The 18,361-nt window shown below is 40.4% G+C and overlaps 1 protein-coding gene across 2 annotated transcripts in view; it reads left to right on the top strand.

Moving 5' to 3' along the window:
* Positions 1–13,173: 13,173 nt before the first annotated feature.
* ACADL (acyl-CoA dehydrogenase long chain) overlaps positions 13,174–18,361 on the top strand; it is a 45,754-nt gene continuing 40,566 nt past the window's right edge. For both annotated transcript variants that reach the window (XM_027051778.2, XM_027051769.2), the window contains exon 1: positions 13,174–13,303. In XM_027051778.2, coding sequence (XP_026907579.1) covers positions 13,203–13,303 — 101 coding nt within the window. In that variant the 5' untranslated portion in view covers positions 13,174–13,202. The remainder of the gene's footprint in view (positions 13,304–18,361) is intronic.

Raw genomic sequence — 18,361 nt, 5'->3', positions numbered from 1 at the left:
AAAGGCATCCTAAGAGGAAAATACATTGCAATCCAGCCCTATCTCAAGAAACAAGAAAAATCCCAAATACAAAATCTAACAGCTCACCTGAAGGAACTAGAAGCAGAACAACAAAGAAACCCCAAGGCCAGCAGAAGAAGAGAAATAATAAAGATCAGAGCAGAAATAAACAATATAGAATCAAAAAAAAAAAAACAACAAAAGTAGAACAGATCAATGAAACTAAGAGCTGGTTTTTTGAGAAAAAAAAACCAAAACAACAACAACACAAAACTGATAAACCACCTGTCAGACTTCTCAAAAAGAAAAGAGAGAGGAACTAAATAGATAAAATCACAAATGAAAATGGATTTATCACAACAATCCCTCAGAAATTGTGGGGAATAAGCTTAGGAATTCCCTGATCCTGCACTGATGAGTTAACAAGGCAAAAAGAATTACAAAGCCATAGGATGCTCATACCCAAGTTTGGGTGAACAAGATTAAGTAAATAAGTATAGAGAGGGTGGGGCAAAAGCCCCAGGATAGAGACGGCAGGGCTGAGGCCCCAGGATAGAAAGGGTGGGGCAAAGGCCCCCATTACAGTATATGAGGTAAACAAGATTAGGTATTCAGGGCAAAAGTGTCCCCCAATTTAGTACTATAGCAGAAAGCTGCTTTCACAGGAAGGAAGGACCAAATTAGGCAAACAGGTAAATAGGGCTATAGACCCCTGAACTACAGGTCAAGCTGCCCAGAGCAGAGCTGATTAGCACAAGAAAAGGTGCCTTGTTAACGCTGAAGTTACTTGCTCTCTCTGTCTTATTCCCTAGGCTAGCTAAGATAAACAGAGGTGGTGCCTCATGTCTGCTGTAAACAACCTTCAGCCCAGCTGCCTGGCACCAGGATTTTGTTTTGTATTAACCCAAACCCCTAACCTCAAATATCTTCAAGATGCCCTTTCCCTAACATCCATGAGTTAATGTTCACAGTTTCATTGTCTCTTTGTGCACGTCCATCACTATGTTTGTAAGCCTTATGATCCTAATAAAAACAGAGCAAGGACCCTTAATCGGGGCTCTTGTCTTTTCCCAGACATTAGTCATCTCTCGCATTTGATCCTGTGTCCTGCATTCTTGCTAGACAAGAAAGAACTTTAGACTTAGAGTCCAAGACAAGAAATACAAGCAATTATCAGAGAATACTATGAAAAAAATTTTTTGTTTAATGTTTATTTATTTTTGACAGACAGAGACAGAACATGAGTGGGGGACGGGCAGAGAGAGAGGGAGACACAGAATCCGAAGCAGGCTCCAGGCACTGAGCTGTCAGCAGCACAAAGCCCAACGTGGGGCTCAAACTCACAGACCACAAGATCATGACCTGAGCCAAAGTCAGACGCTCAACTGACTGAGCCACCCAGGCGCCCCCTATGAAAAATTACATGCCAACAAACTGGACAACCTGGAAGAAATGGACAAATTCCTAGACACCCACACACTACCAAAATCAAACAGAAAGAAATAGAAAATTTGAACAGACCCATAACTAGTGAAGAAATTGAATTAGTTATCAAAACTCTCCCAACAAATAAGAGTCCTGGGCCAGATGGCTTCCCAGGGGAATTCTACCAGACTTAATACCTATCCTTCTCAAGCCATTCCAAAAACTAGAAATGGAAGGAAAGCTTCAGGATTCATTCTATGAAGCCCGCATTACCTTGGTTCCCAAACGAGACAGAGACCCCACATACAGGCCAATATCCCAAATGAACATGGATGCAGAAATTCTCAACAAGATACTAGCAAATCGAATTCAAAAGTATATTAAAAGAATTATTCACCATGATCAAGTGGGATTCATTCCTGGGCTGCAGGGCTGGTTCAATATTTGCACATCAATCAACATGATATATCACATTAATAAAAGAAAGTATAAGAACCATATGATCCTGTCAATAGATGCAGAAAAAGCATTTGACAAAATACAGCAACTTTTCTTAATAAAAACCCTCAAAAAATCAGGATAGAAAGAACATACAGAAACATTATAAAAGCCATATTTGAAAAGCCCACAGCTAATATCATCCTCAATGGGGAAAAACTGAGAGCTTTCCCCTTGAGATCAGGAACACAACAGGGATGTGCACTCTCACCACTGTTGTTTAACACAGTGTTAGAAGTCCTAGCATCAGCAATCAGACAACAAAACCAAATAAAAGGCATCAAAATAGGCAAAGAAGAAGTCAAACTTTCACTTTTCGCAGACGACATGATACTCTACATGGAAAACCCGAAAGACTCCACCAAAAGGCTGCTAGAACTGATACATGAATTCAGCAAAGTCACAGGGTAAAAAATCAATGTACAGAAATCGGTTGCATTTCTATACACCAATAATGAAGCAACAGAAAGAGAAATCAAGAAATTAATCACATTTACAATTGCACAAAGAACATTTGCATTTATACAATTGCATAAAATACCTAGGAATAAACCTAACCAAAGGGGCACTTGGGTGGCTCAGTCAGTTGGGCGTCTGACTTCAGCTCAGGTCATGATCTCATAGTTTGTGGGTTTGAGCCCTGCATTGGGCTCTGTGCTGACAGCTTGGAGCCTGGAGCCTGCTTTGGATTCTGTGTCTCCCTCTCTCTGTGCCCGTCTCTCACTCATGTTCTCTGTCTCTCAAAAATAAATAAAAATGTTTTAAAAATTAAAAAAACACTAACCAAAGATATAAAAGATCTGTATGTTGAAAACTATAGAAAACGTATGAGGAAAATTGAAGAAGACACAAAGAAATGGAAAAACATCCCATGCTCATGGATTGGAAGAATAAATATTGTTAAAATGTCGATACTCCCCGAAGCAATCTACACATTCAATGCAATCCCAATCAAAATTGCACCGGCATTCTTCTCAAAGCTAGGACAAACAATACTAAAATTTGTATGCAACCACAAAGGACCCCAAATAGCCAAAATAATATTGAAGAAGAAAACCAAAGTGGAAGGCAGACTTCAGCCTCTACTACAAAGCTGTAATCATCAAGACAGTATAATATTGGCACAAAAACAGACACATAGACCAATGGAATAGAATAGAGAACCCAGAATTGGACCCACAAATGTATGGCCAACTAATCTTTGACAAAGCAGGAAAGGGTATCCAATAGTAAAAAGACAGTGTCTTTAGCAAATGGTGCTAGGAAAACTGGACAGCAACATGCAGAAGAATGAAACTAGACCACTTTCTTCCATACACAAAAATAAACTCAAAATTGATGAAAGACCTAAATGTGAGACAGGAAACCATCAAAACCCTAGAGGAAAAGCAGGCAACAACCTCTTTGACCTCAGCCTCAGCAATTTATTGCTTGACACATCTCCAAAGGCAAGGGAATTAAAAGCAAAAATGAACTATTGGGACCTCATCAAGATAAAAAGCTTCCACACTGCATAGGAAACACAACAAAACTAAAAGGCAACTGACAGAATGGAACAAGATATTTGCAAATGACATATCGGATAAAGGGTTAGTATCCAAAATCTATAAAGAACTTACCAAACTCAACACCCAAAAACCAAGTAATCCAGTGAAGAAATGGGCAGAAGACATGAATAGACACTTTTCCAAAGAAGATATCCAGATGGCCAACCGACACATGAAAAGATGCTCAACATCACTCATCATCAGGGAAATAGAAATCAAAACCACACTGAGATACCACCTCACACTGGTCAGAGTGGCTAAAATTAACAACTCAGGAAACAACAGATGCTGGCGAGGATGTGGAGAAACAGGAACCCTCTTGCACTGTTGGTGGGAATGCAAACTGATGCAGCCACTCTGGAAAACAGTGTGGAGGTTCCTCAGAAAAGTAAAAATAGAACTACCCTAATACCCAGCAATAGCACTACTAGGAATTTATCCAAAGGATACAGGAGTGCTGATTCATAGGGACACGTGTACCCCAATGTTTAGAGCAGCGCTTTCAACAATAGCCAAATTATGGAAAGATCCTAAATGTCCATCAATTGATGAATGGATAAAGATGTGGTTTATATATATAATGGAATACTACTTGGCAATGAGAAAAAATGAAATCATGTCATTTGCAACAACATGGATGAAATCGGAAGGTTTTTGCTGAGTGAAATAAGTCAGTTAGAAAAAAGACATATATCATATGTTTTCACTCATACGTGGACCTTGAGAAACTTAACAGAAGACCATGGGGGAAGGGAAGGGGAAATAAAATAGTTACAAACAGAGAGAGAGGGAGGCAAACCACAAGAGACTCTTAAATACAGAGAACAAACTGAGAGTTGATGGTGGGGCAGGGGAGAGGGGGAAATGGGTGATGGGCATTGAGGAAGGCACTTGTTGGGATGAACACTGGGTGTTGCATGTAAGCGATGAACCACGGGAATCTAACCCCAAAACCAAGAGCACACTTTAGACACTGTATGTTAGCCAATTTGACAATAAATTATATTTTTGAAATTGCCTGGCTGTATTCTTCAAAGAATGTTAATGTCATGAATTATCAGACAAAAGGAACTGTGCCAGGTGAAAGGATATTAGAGAGGCAAGATAACAAAATATTCTACATTGGACTTGTCAATAAGTTCAGAAATAGCCAAATCAAACCAGTGAATCATTGAAGAAGTAATTAGTAAAAGTTTCTTCCGCACACACCAAAAGTTCACAAATGGGAAGCACTCAAACAAAAACATAGAATAAGGCTTAGGGGTTTATTATTATAAAGCAGTTTAACAATAGTGTACCCCACCCCCACCCCAATCTAGTTTTGGTTTCCACAGTTTCAGTTCCCCATGGTCATCTGTGATCCAGAAGCAAAGGATCTTCCTTCTGACAAATCGTCAGTAGCCTAACACCATGTCATGGTGACCACGTCATTCACCTCACTACATCTCACCACATAGACATCACAGGAAGAATGGTTGAGTCCAGTACAATGAGATAGTTTGAGAGATCATATGCACATAACTTTTTAATAGTACATTATTATAATTATTCTATTATTGTTGGTAATCTGTTACTATGCCTAACTCATAAATTAAGCTTTATCATAGTGAAGGAGGATTTCTGCTGCCCCCATTTTGACCTCACAGTTTCTAGTTGGGTTCTTCTTTCCAGTTTGTTTCTTGGCTCAGGGAGAAGACCCTGGGGGTGGGTGCCCAGGTAGCTCAGTTGGTTAAGAGTCTGACTTCGGCTCAGGTCGTGATCTCATGGTTCATTAGTTAGAGCCCCACATCTGGCTCTCTGCTGTCAGCGCAGAACCTGCTTTGGATCCTGTGTCTCCCTCTCTCACTGCCCCTCCCTGGCTTGCACTATCTCCCTCTCTCTCTCTTTCTCTCTCTCTCTCTCTCTCAAAAATAAATAAACATTAAAAGGAAAAAAAAAAGAAGACCCTGGGGCCAAAACATCCCCTGATGGGAATCCAAACTACCCTTTAAGCAATAAGGCTGCCCTGAGCCAGCAAGACCTGACAAATAAGTTTGGATTGACTCTAAGACAATGATTGACTTGACTTTCACTGCCTACCCACATGGACCCACTCACCTTTGCCCCAGATTTTCCTTATATAAACCTGGAAGTATTTTAGCACTTTGGAGATAGTCTTTGAGACACTAGTCCATGGTCTTCCTGGTGTTGCCCTCACTGAAATACATTCCTTTCTTGTTTCACCACAGTTGGTTTCTCCACTTTTGGATTTTGTCAGCAGAGAATTGCTGAACCCAGTCTGTTTCAGACCCCAGGAGTCAGGTGCTCTTGCACCCCTGAATCCCAGGTACAATAGTATGTATAAAAAACATGGTATATACAGGGTTTCAGGCATCCACTATGGGGTCTTGGAACTTATCCCCAGCAGGTAAGTGGGGAAGCACTACTGTATGGTAAGGAAGACAATGACTATTCTTCACAGTGGTTAGTTATTAGTTATAATATTGGGATTTTCTTAAATGAAAGGGAGTTGGTCCTCATATCAATCTTGGAAAAAGAGTTCAAGTTTGCCAGCGATTTTCAGAGGCAGTAAGAATAAATGACCCAAGTCAAGTTAGTCTTGAAAATAAGCTACATTCAGTTTTATGACTGAACTGGTTTTGTGCACTCAGGCAATTTTAAGGGCTGATCTCCATTTTTTATTTTATCAGACTTCACTGTAATGGAAGGATATTATTAGAACACTTGTTGAAATTGGAATATGGACTGTAGATATAATTTAAGAATATTATATCAGGGTTCAGGGCACCTGGCTGGCTCAGTCAGTAGAGCATGTGACTCAATTTCAGGGTGGTAAGTTCAAGCCTCACAGTGGGAGTACAGCTTACTCTAAAAAATAAGAATAATATAACTAAAAAAAGAATATATATCAGGGTTAAATTTCTACATTGGATAACTGTGCTACAGTTATTAAGAGAACTCCTTTATTCTTAGGAAATATACACTAGAAGTGAACAGGACATGATATATCCAATTTATCCACAAAGGAGTTTAATTTTGATGAAAAATTAAGATCACCTAAAGTGCTCAAAAAAACTTTATTTTGAAAAACAAAAAAGTTCATTGAGGAAAAGAAGAGATAAAGGTGCAAAATAACAAGATTACATGTCAAAGGGGCAATCAAGCTCACATTTCAAGGAGGTATGGCAAGTATCCAAAACAATTATTTAGTATTTTCACATTTGAAAATGGCTTATAGATCACTTAATGTTGTATTTCATTAAACACATAGATAATGTCTTCCTAATCTCTTCATGTAAATGGAAATGTATAATGAAACCCGTCTCCACAAACATCACTAATCACTCCCTCTAAAATTAGGAGTCTTGGGGCTTCTTCAATGATGTGGAGAACAAAGGCAAAAGGAAACATAGATAAAAATAAATTCCTTTTACCTGCAGCCCATTGACAAATACTTGACACAGAGTGTAACATTCCTCCAGGGACTCCCCCAGCTGTGTTAATGGTGATGCCTGGCTAGAGGGAAAAAGAACCTTAGCTTGACAATAGCCAGGCCTCCAGGATCCTGCAAGTCTTCTTTAACATATGAAAATCATTTTGGAAATCCCCCCCCCCTCCAAAGTATACAGTCAACTGCTCTTCACAATCTCAGTGCAGCTCTTTTTGTCCAAGGGTCCTGTCATGCTATAATACAAACACCTTTTTGCACTGAAGACATCTCAAGAAATCTTTCTTGGCCATTGACTCTAGACCCCAACACTTCAAATCACCTCACTTACGTTACTGCATTTCCTAGGGATTTTGACAATAATTCTAAAACTCTCTAGAGAAATCTTGCCTTTGTCTTCTACATGGGCATGCCTGGTCCTGCTCAGAGACTCAAAACATATCCACAAAGTACCACAAAGGCCTGCTTGCTTCAGACAGCTCCCCCATAGGTCTGCCCCAAAACTTCCATTTCCTCTTGAGGCAAATGAATTTTTATCCTGTTCAGATCTTCTTGATCTGAAATATCACTATCAGAGCCAATTATTTGAGTTAGAAAAAATCTAATTGCTGTCAAATTGATTATTAAAGGCCATTATTAAAAGTCAGGATTACCTGAAAATGTGAATATGTGAGTGGAGGAGAATAAAAACAGCTTACACTTACAGAAAGTTCTATGCAGAGGCTTCAGCAACAGTGCCCTAGTCCGGGTCCTAGATGTGGTCCAGGTGAGATGGAGGCTGCAGAACTTGCCAGGCAAGGCCAAGGATATCTCCTCACTAAGTTGGGCCTCCTGTTCAAGGACATGAAGATAAACTCCTTGTGATGTGGGAAAGAAAGGTAAATGAAAAATTAAATTTCCTTATAACCTATAGCCCATTGACAAGTCCTTGACACAGGCAGAGTGACCTTCCTCTAGGAGCTCAGCTGTCTCAATGATGACACTTCGCTAAGGGGCAAAATGCAATCTTAGCTTAACATTATCCCAACCCCCCAGGATCCTGTAAGTCCACTTTAACATATAAAAATTCCTTTGGAAACTTCTTGTACCTCTTCCCCCCAAGATATAGGCTGGCAATCATACTCCAAGCTTATGGCCCACTGATATACTTCTGAAGGGTCTCATAACTAAGTTTTTACTAAACAGTAATAAATGACCTCTTCCTAACAACAGCTAGCCCCTCAAGGTCCTGGAAACCTTGTTTCCAAACTACCTTAGAGACTTATGTTATCCCTACCCACCTCCCAACCTGAAAGCATATAATCAGTCACTCTTCATAACCTCAGTGCAGGTCTTTCTGCCCACAGGTCCTGTCCCCATGCTTTAATAAAACTACTTTTTGCACCAAAGATGTCTCAAGAATTCTTTTTTTGGCAGTTGGCTCCAAAGTTCAACACTTCATACCATATCACTTGGCGTTCTAACTCTTCTCCTTGCCTATTAAGGAGTTTGAGATCAACTTTTTTTCTGTTAATGTGTCCCTTTAAAGATTAAGGCCATGCAAAAGGAGACCTGCGCTGGCCAGTAGACTAGTTCAAGGCATTTGTCACCATCCGGAACTACAATGGCCAAGTTGTTTCTGGGTGTTAGGTGTTCCAAGGAGACAGCCTCTGCCACATGCTGGGGCATGGTCTTGGCCCACTTCTCTATAGACACAGGGCAGTGAGTGATGGGGTTTTGGTACAAAATGGTAATTTTATTAAAGCATGGGGACAGGACCTGTGGTCAGAAAGAGCTGCCCTGAGGTTATGACAGGTAACTAATTATATACCCTCAGGTTGAGAGGGAGTTAGGGATAGAGTAAGTCTCTAAGGAATTTTGGAAGCAAAGTTTCCAGGACCTTGAGAGGGGAGGTGCTGTTAGGAAAACACCATTTATTGCTATTTAGTAAAACCTCAGTCATGAGACCCTTCAGATGTATATCAGGGGCCATAAACTTAGGCTATGATTGCCAGCATATATGTTAGGGTAGTTGACATAAAGGAAGTTTCCAAAGGAATTTTTATATGTTAAAGTAGACTTACAGGACCCTGGGGTGGGGGGCGGTCAGGATAATGTTAAGCCAAGATTCCCTTTTGCCCCCAGCAAAGTGTCATCACGGAGGCAGCTGAGCTCGTAGAGGGAAGTCACTCTGCCTGTTTTAAGGACTTGTCAGTGGACTATAGGCAGTAAGGGAATTTAATTTTTCATTTGCCTTAGTTTCCCACATCACCATGGCAAGCACTTAAACCCCTTTCCTTTGTTTTTGGGTGGCCAGGAGTATCCAAGGAATATCACACATATTCCACCTGCGAGGTGGGGAGAAGCAGGATTGCGGTCAGCCTATACTTTGCCCTCAGCCTGCCTTATGCTTCCTCCTCACTATCAAACAAATAATGGTAAACCTGAGGTTGTATTGCTTGGGTAAATGCTGTCATTGCTCAAAAATTACACACACACACACACACACACACACACACACACACACACACAAAGGAAAATTATAGTTTTTGTGACTCTTGTTGGAAATATTGCTTGTCCTCTAATACTTGTTCTTTCAGATTAAGGAAACTTTCTCTTAAGATACCTATGACTTACAGAAATGTGATAAAATATTCCTTTGTGAACAAAATAAAGCATTTAATTTTCTCCCTACCTGAACGCTCTGAAATTCAAAAGTTCTCAATAAGGATTCTTTCTTTCATGGTCATTATAGTTATTTGCATAAATTCAATAAGAATCTGTTCTCCTTGTAACAGTTCACCCTTGGAGATACTGGTTATTTTACCAAGGGTTTGACTGGAATGTCACATTTGAGAGCGACATGCATAGACTCAGATACGACCAGACAGTTTTAAGGAATTAAGGTTGACTTTATGAAGCATGAAGCCAATAAAGCCCCTTGGAAATGTTGGTCTGATACCTCGCTTAGAGATTTCCCAGCAGTCTTACCAGGTGAGTAAAGAAGGTCACTTCCTGGCAGGTGCAGGAACCTCAGGATACCTTGGGGACCTCATGAAGAGGAATTCACCCGATCCTATAGGTATTGCAGGCATGTCTGATGGCAAGTACTTGGCTTGGCTTCTGGCCTGGCGAGGCTACTAAAAGTTCAGTCTAGAGGTTCCTTATAAAAAGTTCCAGCAAATCAAATTTTAAAAGATCTATATGACCAATCACTGTCCTTGATGAGCTTATGTAAATAATTAGGCTGAGTTTGTTAAAAGTGGACTCATTCTACAAATGAGTTAGTCTTGATTTGGCTCTCTCTGGAAATCAGGGTTACTAGAGAGAAAAATTATATTTCAATAACGCACCTTTGTGGATGTTAAATTCTAGTTCTGATTGCCTTTAAATGTTTGTTGTTTGCCTACACTAGACAACTTGAGGCAAACTTCAGAGAAATTGTCACAACACTCATGTATAGACAATCTTTGTGCCTGTTGCTCTATGGGCCATTCAGATGGATCACCACAGACATTTGAATTACAAACCAGAAAACCCCATCTGATTCTTGCTGCCTGTTCTCAGTCTATCTGAGGATGCTTCAAGCTTAACATCTAAAAATCTCACTGGTAGAACTGGCAGACACTGGGTTTATAATTTTGCTTTAACCATTAACCTGTATTTTGTTTCTATAATTATCACTTACTAATCACCTGACTAAGCAAAACAGAATCTGTGTGATGATTAACACTACCTATTACACAATGAAGGCCTTAAACGATTCTCAAAATAACATTATATTATTAAACACTAAAAGAACTCAAATGCATTAAACAATTCTTCAAAATAAAATGCCTTAGATATTTTACCTGTTGCACAGGTGGAATTTGTGGTCTCATAAAAACAAAGTGCTGTGTATACATTCAGATTACCACAGAAATATTTCTGAGTTTCTAACTGAAAAATACTCAAATTGGCACTTTAAATGATCCTTCTCTTTCCTTTAATAAGTGGTTGAACTCCTGGACCGAACTAAAGGAAGATTTTTGTCAACTATCAAAGGACTCTTATTTGGGCCTCTTTTTGTTACTTTAATCATGTTTTGCTGTTTTCTCCCATGTCTCTCCACCTGGTGCCGAGACTCCTTCAATGCTATGACTTCAAGCCAACAGATGATCCTTTCTCCTCAAGAAAACTCCCATATGATATCCACTCTAGATATTGTTGCAGTTAGCCTTTTCTAACTCCTATTAAATTCTCAACAGACTAGCCTTGACCCTTAGGTAAGCCCATCTCTACGCCCTTATTGCAGCATGAAGATGCTACAGAAGATGAGGCCTTCTGCCTTTAACAACCTTAAAGATTTAAGGGTCAAAGTTGTTCAGGGGGGAAATGAAATAAATAAAGGCAAGAAAAATGTAGTTTAAATTAAATTCCCCTCTAGCCTGCAACCCACTGATAGATGTCAGAGACCTGCAGCATGTAACACTCCCCAAGACCTTTATGGTTGCCATAATGCCTTAACGTTTACACTTCCTTAAAAACTAGGGGCACCTGGGTGGCTCAGTGCATCTGACTTCCGCTCAGATCATGGGCTCACGGTTCCTGGGTTCGAGACCCGTGTGAGTCTCTGTGCTGACAGCTCAGAGCCTGAAACCTGCTTCAGATTCTGTCTCCCTCTCTCTCTGCCCCTCCCCCACTCTCACTTTGTCTCTCTCCCTCTGTCTCTCTCTTAAAAATAAATAAACATTAAAAAAAAAAACTAAACTAAAAGCAACCTTATCTTGAGAATAGCTAAATCTTCAGGGTCCTGTGAGACCCTACTTTCAGCATCCAGAAATTCCTTGGAGACCTAAGTTAGCTATACCCCCCTCCCTTCACAAACTTGAAAGTATATCATCAGTCGCATCTCACAGTCCCAGCGCAGCTCTTTCTGCCCATAGGTCCTGTTTACGTGCTTTAATAAAATCACCTTTTTTGCACCAAAGATGTCTCAATTATTCTTTCTTAGCCGTTTTCTTGCGAACCCCACTTCAAATTTCATCACTGGTATGGCTAGCCTGGTAGTGCTTCCCCTGGAAGCACTAAACTCATCTGGGCCCAAGAAGCTGCTGAGGATAACTGATAGAGACAACAGCCACACCTACACCAAAGATTGCACTGCCACCACGGGCAACTTTGCCAAGGTCACCTTTTATGCCATCTCTAAGATCTATGGCTATGACAGCCTCTAGAAAGTGGCCCCGTTCACCAAGTTTCCCTAACAGGAGTTCATGAACCTTCTAGTAAAACACAGAAGAGTCTCCATGCAGAGGATCCAGTCTCCAGCTGTTGCCACCACAGTGTTTTCATACGAGGTAATTAAAAGTGAATTAATAAGCCTATAAAAAAAATCACCTGTGAGATGTGTAACTATAGGATCCTGGACCTCATCATCAAATGTTATGATTCAAAATGTAGTGCTGCTGCTGCCTGATTCTCAGACCACACTGAGGCACTCTAAAGCAGTGTTGTATTATTATTTTTCAGACGTTCAGCAAGATTATGCAGAAAAAGTTCTCTTATTGTCCCATACAGACAAGTAATTTGATCAGCCAATTACCATCTTGAAAAACCAAGAGTCTGGTCCCATGAAGCTTATAAATACCCGGCACAGACTCCTAATGGCGGAGGTCCTAAGACCACCAGCCAGCCAAGTCTAGAATTTTGGCAAGCCTGCAAGGGGCCCGGTGCTTCCCTCAAGTCAACAAGTATTATTCACCTAATATTAATACCTAATCGGTATTAACTCCCTTTTTAGTTTTTAACTTCCTGATATTCTGCATTCAGTGAATAAGTTCTTGATTTCTAACACAAAATCTTGTTTTCACTTGCCCAAGTTCAGGCCTTGATAACTGTCCTCCACTAGTCGAATGGTCTAAATGGCCTCTCTTACCTCCTTAGAATTCCACTCGGCAAACCCTATTTAGAGTTCAAAATCCTTCAGAGATTTCCCATCTCCAAAAACCAAGTTCGTAAATTTCAACAGCTCAGACTATCATCCCGTTGAAATGTTGGTTATTACACAGTATTTCATGACTTCTGGAAAATGGCATAGCAGGAATTCAAATCAAATACTACTTGGGTGGCTGCGACTCTGAAGAGGGGAGTGTTGCAACGCTGGGCTACGCTCTGCCCGCCTGCTCGAGGGCTGGCAGGTCTTCTGGCTTCCGGCTCCGCACCCGGGCGCATTTATCCCCATTAAGCCGAGTAGGACCGTTGAAAGACTGTCGGCTCGCGGGGAACTCCGCCCTAGAGTCGCCGAGGAGTGGCGTCCTGCGCCCATGCCTCCCTTCGCCGTCCCAGCCATGGCTGCACGCCTGCTCCGCAGCTCCCTGCGCATGTGGGGTGGCCGGTGTGCCCTGCGTTCACCGCCGTCCGCGAGGTCAGTGCCCGCCGGGCTCCAGCTGAACGGCCCCGGGATAGGGGGTGGTCTACGGGGTAGGGGCGGCGACACCTACCCTTCCTGGGGACCCTGAACGCGGCGGCGAGCAAGGCGCGCCAGTCTGGGCCGGAGACTCCGCGGGTAGGGGCTGGGCCTGGTGGGACCCACGTCGGCGAGGGCGGGCGGGGGTGTCGGCCGTGACCGCCTCACCGCGGGGTTGCTCGAGTTCGGGCTGCAACCTTTCATCTTAGAAAGGTGGCTGAAGGCCGCGTCCTGATTGTGAACGGGTCACTGGGACTCCCCGACTGGCAGATCTGGAGATCGCAGGAGCACCCTTTGCGAAGCCTATGTGGAGGAGTGCCCCGAAGAAGGCAGCCTGGGACAGCAAAGACCTGACACCAGCCCCATCACACAACGACATTGAGATTTATTTAACAAATCCTTTAATTAATTAAATCCAGGAGAGTTAATAGAGTTTCTAAGTGGCTCTGTGCCTATTAAGGTAGTGTTTATAAAATCAAAAGTTTAGATCATATAAAATACATTCATCGGATAAACTGGAAGCATCCGGGATTCGCTATTAAGGAGAATGACAGGAATGATAAACTAGCTCATTATAACATTGGTGGAACTCTGAGATGCTATGGGAGAGGAAACGTGTGTTATTCCTGAGGAAAGTTGGGAGGACTTCACGGAGGCGGTGACCTGACTTTAGGATGCACATACTTTTCTAAACTCTTCCCCAGAACGTCGTAAGAGTGTGAGCCTCAGATTTTTGGTGTCACTACTTTTTTATGCCCTGAAAGTTAAAGGACCACCTCAGAGATTGTTTTTATTTGGGGGGTTGTATCTATCCATATGGGTATCAAAAGATATCTACAAAACAAATTGTACAAGTACATAATTTAGTTCATTAAAAGGAACAATAGAGATTATGGTAAGTGAAGTAAGTCAGACAGATACTGTATGATTTCACTTAGAAGTTGACTCTTACAGAAAACAAGCACAAAAAAAAAGAAAAAGACACACAGTCTCTCTAGACACAGAGAACAGATTTGTGGTTGGGGGCAGGGCGTGGAAATGGGTGAAGGGGGTCAAAAGGTACAAACTTCCAGCTATAAAGTACCATGGGAATGTAATGTACAGCTCAGTGACCATAGTTAATACTGCATGTATATTTTAAAGTTGTTAAAAGAGTATACCTTAAAAGTTGTCATTAGAAGGAAAAAATGAGTATGTGTAGTGATGGATGTTAACTAGACTTACTGTGTTGATTATTTACAGCGAATACATATATTGAAATCATGTGCATCTGAAACTACTGTAATGGTAATATGTCAATTATATCTCAATAATAAATAAGTAAAAGTAACAATAATAAGCCCATTACATGTTAACATAAATAACATTTTTATGAAAAATAGCTTTTTCAAAACAAGAAGAGAGACATTATTTACATTTTCATGGATTCTTTAATGTCTGATTTAGTAGAAGACAGCCCAATTCTCATATCTGTTTCTGCATTATGTCTGTTGGGGTAAGTTATTATGGTTGAAGTATAGGAAGAAAATCTCACAGGGAATTTTGGGAAAAGGAGGACCTGAGGGACCATCTGAATAGGCTTGGGACTGTTTTATTATAGCAGGCTTCTTAATGTGCATATGGATGATTCAGGGATGTTGTTAATATAGATTCTGGGGTGCTTGGGTGGCTCAGTCAGTTAAGCATTCAACTCCTGATTTCAGCTCAGGTCATGATCTCACGGTTTGTGAGTTCGAGCCCCACATAGGGCTCTGCACTGACAGTGTGAAACCTGCTTGGGATTCTCTCTCCCTCTCTTTACCCCTTCCCTGCTCATGCTGTCTCTTTCTCTCTCAAAATAAATAAATAAAACTTAAAAAAATTAAAAGAATACAGATTCGATTCAGTAGATCTGGGGTGAGATCTGAAATTGTATATTTGTAACCAGTTCCCAAGTATTGCTGAAGGTGTTGGTGGAAGCTGTCTCCCTTCTATAATGTAAATGAAGTTTTTTTAAAAATAACAATTAGGGGCGCCTGGGTGGCTCAGTCGGTCGGACTTCAGCTCAGGTCATGATCTCACAGATCGTGAGTTCGAGCTCCACATCAGGCTCTGTGCTGACAGCTCAGAGCCTGGAGCCTGCTTCGGATTCTGTGTCTCCCTTTCTCTCTGCCCCTAACCCACTCACATTCTGTCTCCGTCTCTCTCAAAAATAAATAAACATTTAAAAAAATGTAAAACTAACAATTAGAGCTTAGCCTGTTAAATTGGTAGAAATTTCTTTTTGTACAGATTTCCTGATCTTTATAGGGAGAAAAGGGGCCAATTTATTCAGTGAAGTTTTCTTGGTCTTCAAGAAATGGATGTACCAACATACTTGGTGCAGGTGTTTTGGTTTTCTTCTCCATATGCTCTCTTGAATACTTCTGACTGACCTGAAAGTCTTTATTCTTTCTGGCACTGCTTTCACTTTCTAATGTCTTGGTGTATTTAACTTAGAAATATTCCAATATTCCAAATATTCCAATATTTTCTTAAGGTAATATGGGATATAAAATGTTAAGGTCCAGGCAGACTGGAATATAAATTCCATTCTGTTATTTGTTAACTATGTTACCAAATGATTCAGTGTTGCTGAGCACCAGTTGCCTAATCTCAGCACATTTTTTTCCTGAGGAAAAATTCTCAGTATGGAAAAGAAAAGCTGTGTGGACAAAAGCGTGCATGATAGTTTTATTTCCACTAGCAGGAAATTGCAACCAATCATTTCAATTAGAGGATAAAGTAAATTTTAGTCTATTTGATGTAACGTTATAGTGGTATGTAAGACCCCTGTACATCCTGATCTTGTTACCTCTCACTTCATCTACTGTTTGCACTCAATCCACACTTGGTGTCCCTGCTCTTTCTAGAATGCATCAGATACCATCATGCCTGACACCTTTTGCTCTAATTGTTTTCTTTTTTTTTTTTAATTTTTTTAGTGTTTATTTTTGAGAGAGACAGACAGGTAGAGCATGAGCAGGGGGAAGGGCAGAGAGAGAAGGAGACACAGGATCTGAAGCAGGCTCCAGGCTCCAAGCTGTCAGCACAGAGCCCAATGTGGGGTTCGAACCCACGAACCGAGAGATCATGACCTGAACTGCAGTCAGATGCTTAACTGACTGAGCCACCCATGCACCCAGCTCTAATTGTTTTCTTGACTTAAATTCTACTGAGAAATCTGCTTGACTGTCACCTTGAGACGTTTGCTCAAATTCTCATTTGTCTAACTTAACCTACCCTGACTGCACTATTCCATGCTGCAGCCAATGTCCCAGCCTTGTTCCAGACACACACTCTGATCTTTACTCTGCTTTTCTTTTCCATAGAATTTATCATCTTCTCATATATGCTTTAATTTGCTTCCTTACTATAAATAGTATAGTTATTCAGACTCCCCTTCTAGAAATGTGAGTCTGGAGACAGGGATCTTTATTTTGCTCACTGTTGTATCCCAAGTTACCTGAACAGTGCTTGGTACATAAAGGGTACTCAAAGTATTTGTTGACCAAATGAATGAATACGCTATTAAAAATGATGATTTGGATGAATGGGTAGTAACTAAGAAGGCAAAAGGCAGACTAAGTATAAAATGTGTAGTACTGCATGTTCACAACCAACGACTACTACCTAAAAGGCATCTCAAATTATATTCATAAACTCCACTAAAAGTTGCATATAAAAGATAAACCTAAAGCACAATGACAGAAAGTGCATGTTAAATGTATCACTCAGCTCATGCTGCCATAACAAAATACCATAGACTGGGTGGCCTAAATAACAAATTTATTTCTCATAGTTCTAAAGGCTGGATAACCCAAGATCAAAGTGCTGGTGAGAGTGCTATTTCTTGTTTGTAGATGGCTGCCTTCTTTCTGTATCTTCACATGGTCTTTCCTTGTTTCATGCACACTGGGAGAGCGAGACAGAGAGAGAGAGAGAGATCTCTCTTCCTGTTATAAGGCCACATATCCTCTTGGATTAGGATCCCACCCACATGACTTCATTTAACTAACTCAGTAAAATCACAGTGGGAGTTAGAGCTTCAACATGAATTTGGGAGGGACACAACTCAATTCATAGCGTTAAATGAAAATGCATAAAGTAAAAATAATTCATTTCATGGGGAAAAAAAGGTTGAGACAACCTAATTGCCCATAAACAAGACTGTCTTTTAAACAAAAATGTGAAGAAGAAGAGGAGGAGGAAAGGAAAGAGAAAACAAACAAACAAACAAGGGTCCATTTAAGGAAGAGAGAAACCCCAAACAGCATTTCATGCAAAACAGAAAAACATCCTTTGCTAATATTTGGATATATGATAAAAAGTTTTGTTTTGTTTTGTTTTTTAAATATGAGCTTGAATTATACAAACTGACACACAGATTTTCAGAACTTTTCAGGAGTACCCCAAGAGGGAAATAAATGTGAAGACCATTGAACTAAAAGGAACTACAAAACAGTCTTATTTTAAGTGTAATATGAGGGGGGTATGGAGAGGGAAGGGTCAGTTTCTGAAGATAATTGAATAATTCTGTACTAATCCTTACAGAGATTCATGGACATTTTTTTTTTTAATTTATACCCAGGTTGCCTCTAATATGGCAGTAACATCGCCATAGTTGTATCTTACACACCTGCCATTTCAAATTGTGTGATTCTGAATGAAATAGTAATTTGGAAATGTTAATATCATCTTAAATATTGTACGTGACATGAAAACTTATCAATATGCTATGGTGGTACTGTATAAAATAGTAATTTGGAAATGTTAATATCTTAAATATTGTACATGACATGAACACTTATCAATATTCTATGGTGGTTTTGGATTTTTTACATCATTTAATTTGCATTTACCTCAACTCAGACATGTAGGTTAGTCATGGGTTTGGAAGTGAAGAGTGAGCTGAGTAAGGACATACTACTTGATCTTATCCAGGTGAGGTAGATCCTATCAAAAGTGGTAATGTTCAGATTTGAACAGGTCTGTCGA

Source organism: Acinonyx jubatus, chromosome C1 (genome assembly GCF_027475565.1).
Source record: "Acinonyx jubatus isolate Ajub_Pintada_27869175 chromosome C1, VMU_Ajub_asm_v1.0, whole genome shotgun sequence".
Lineage (NCBI taxonomy): Eukaryota > Metazoa > Chordata > Mammalia > Carnivora > Felidae > Acinonyx > Acinonyx jubatus.
Note: the sequence above shows the minus strand (reverse complement) of the source record. Positions and strands in the feature narration are given on the sequence as shown.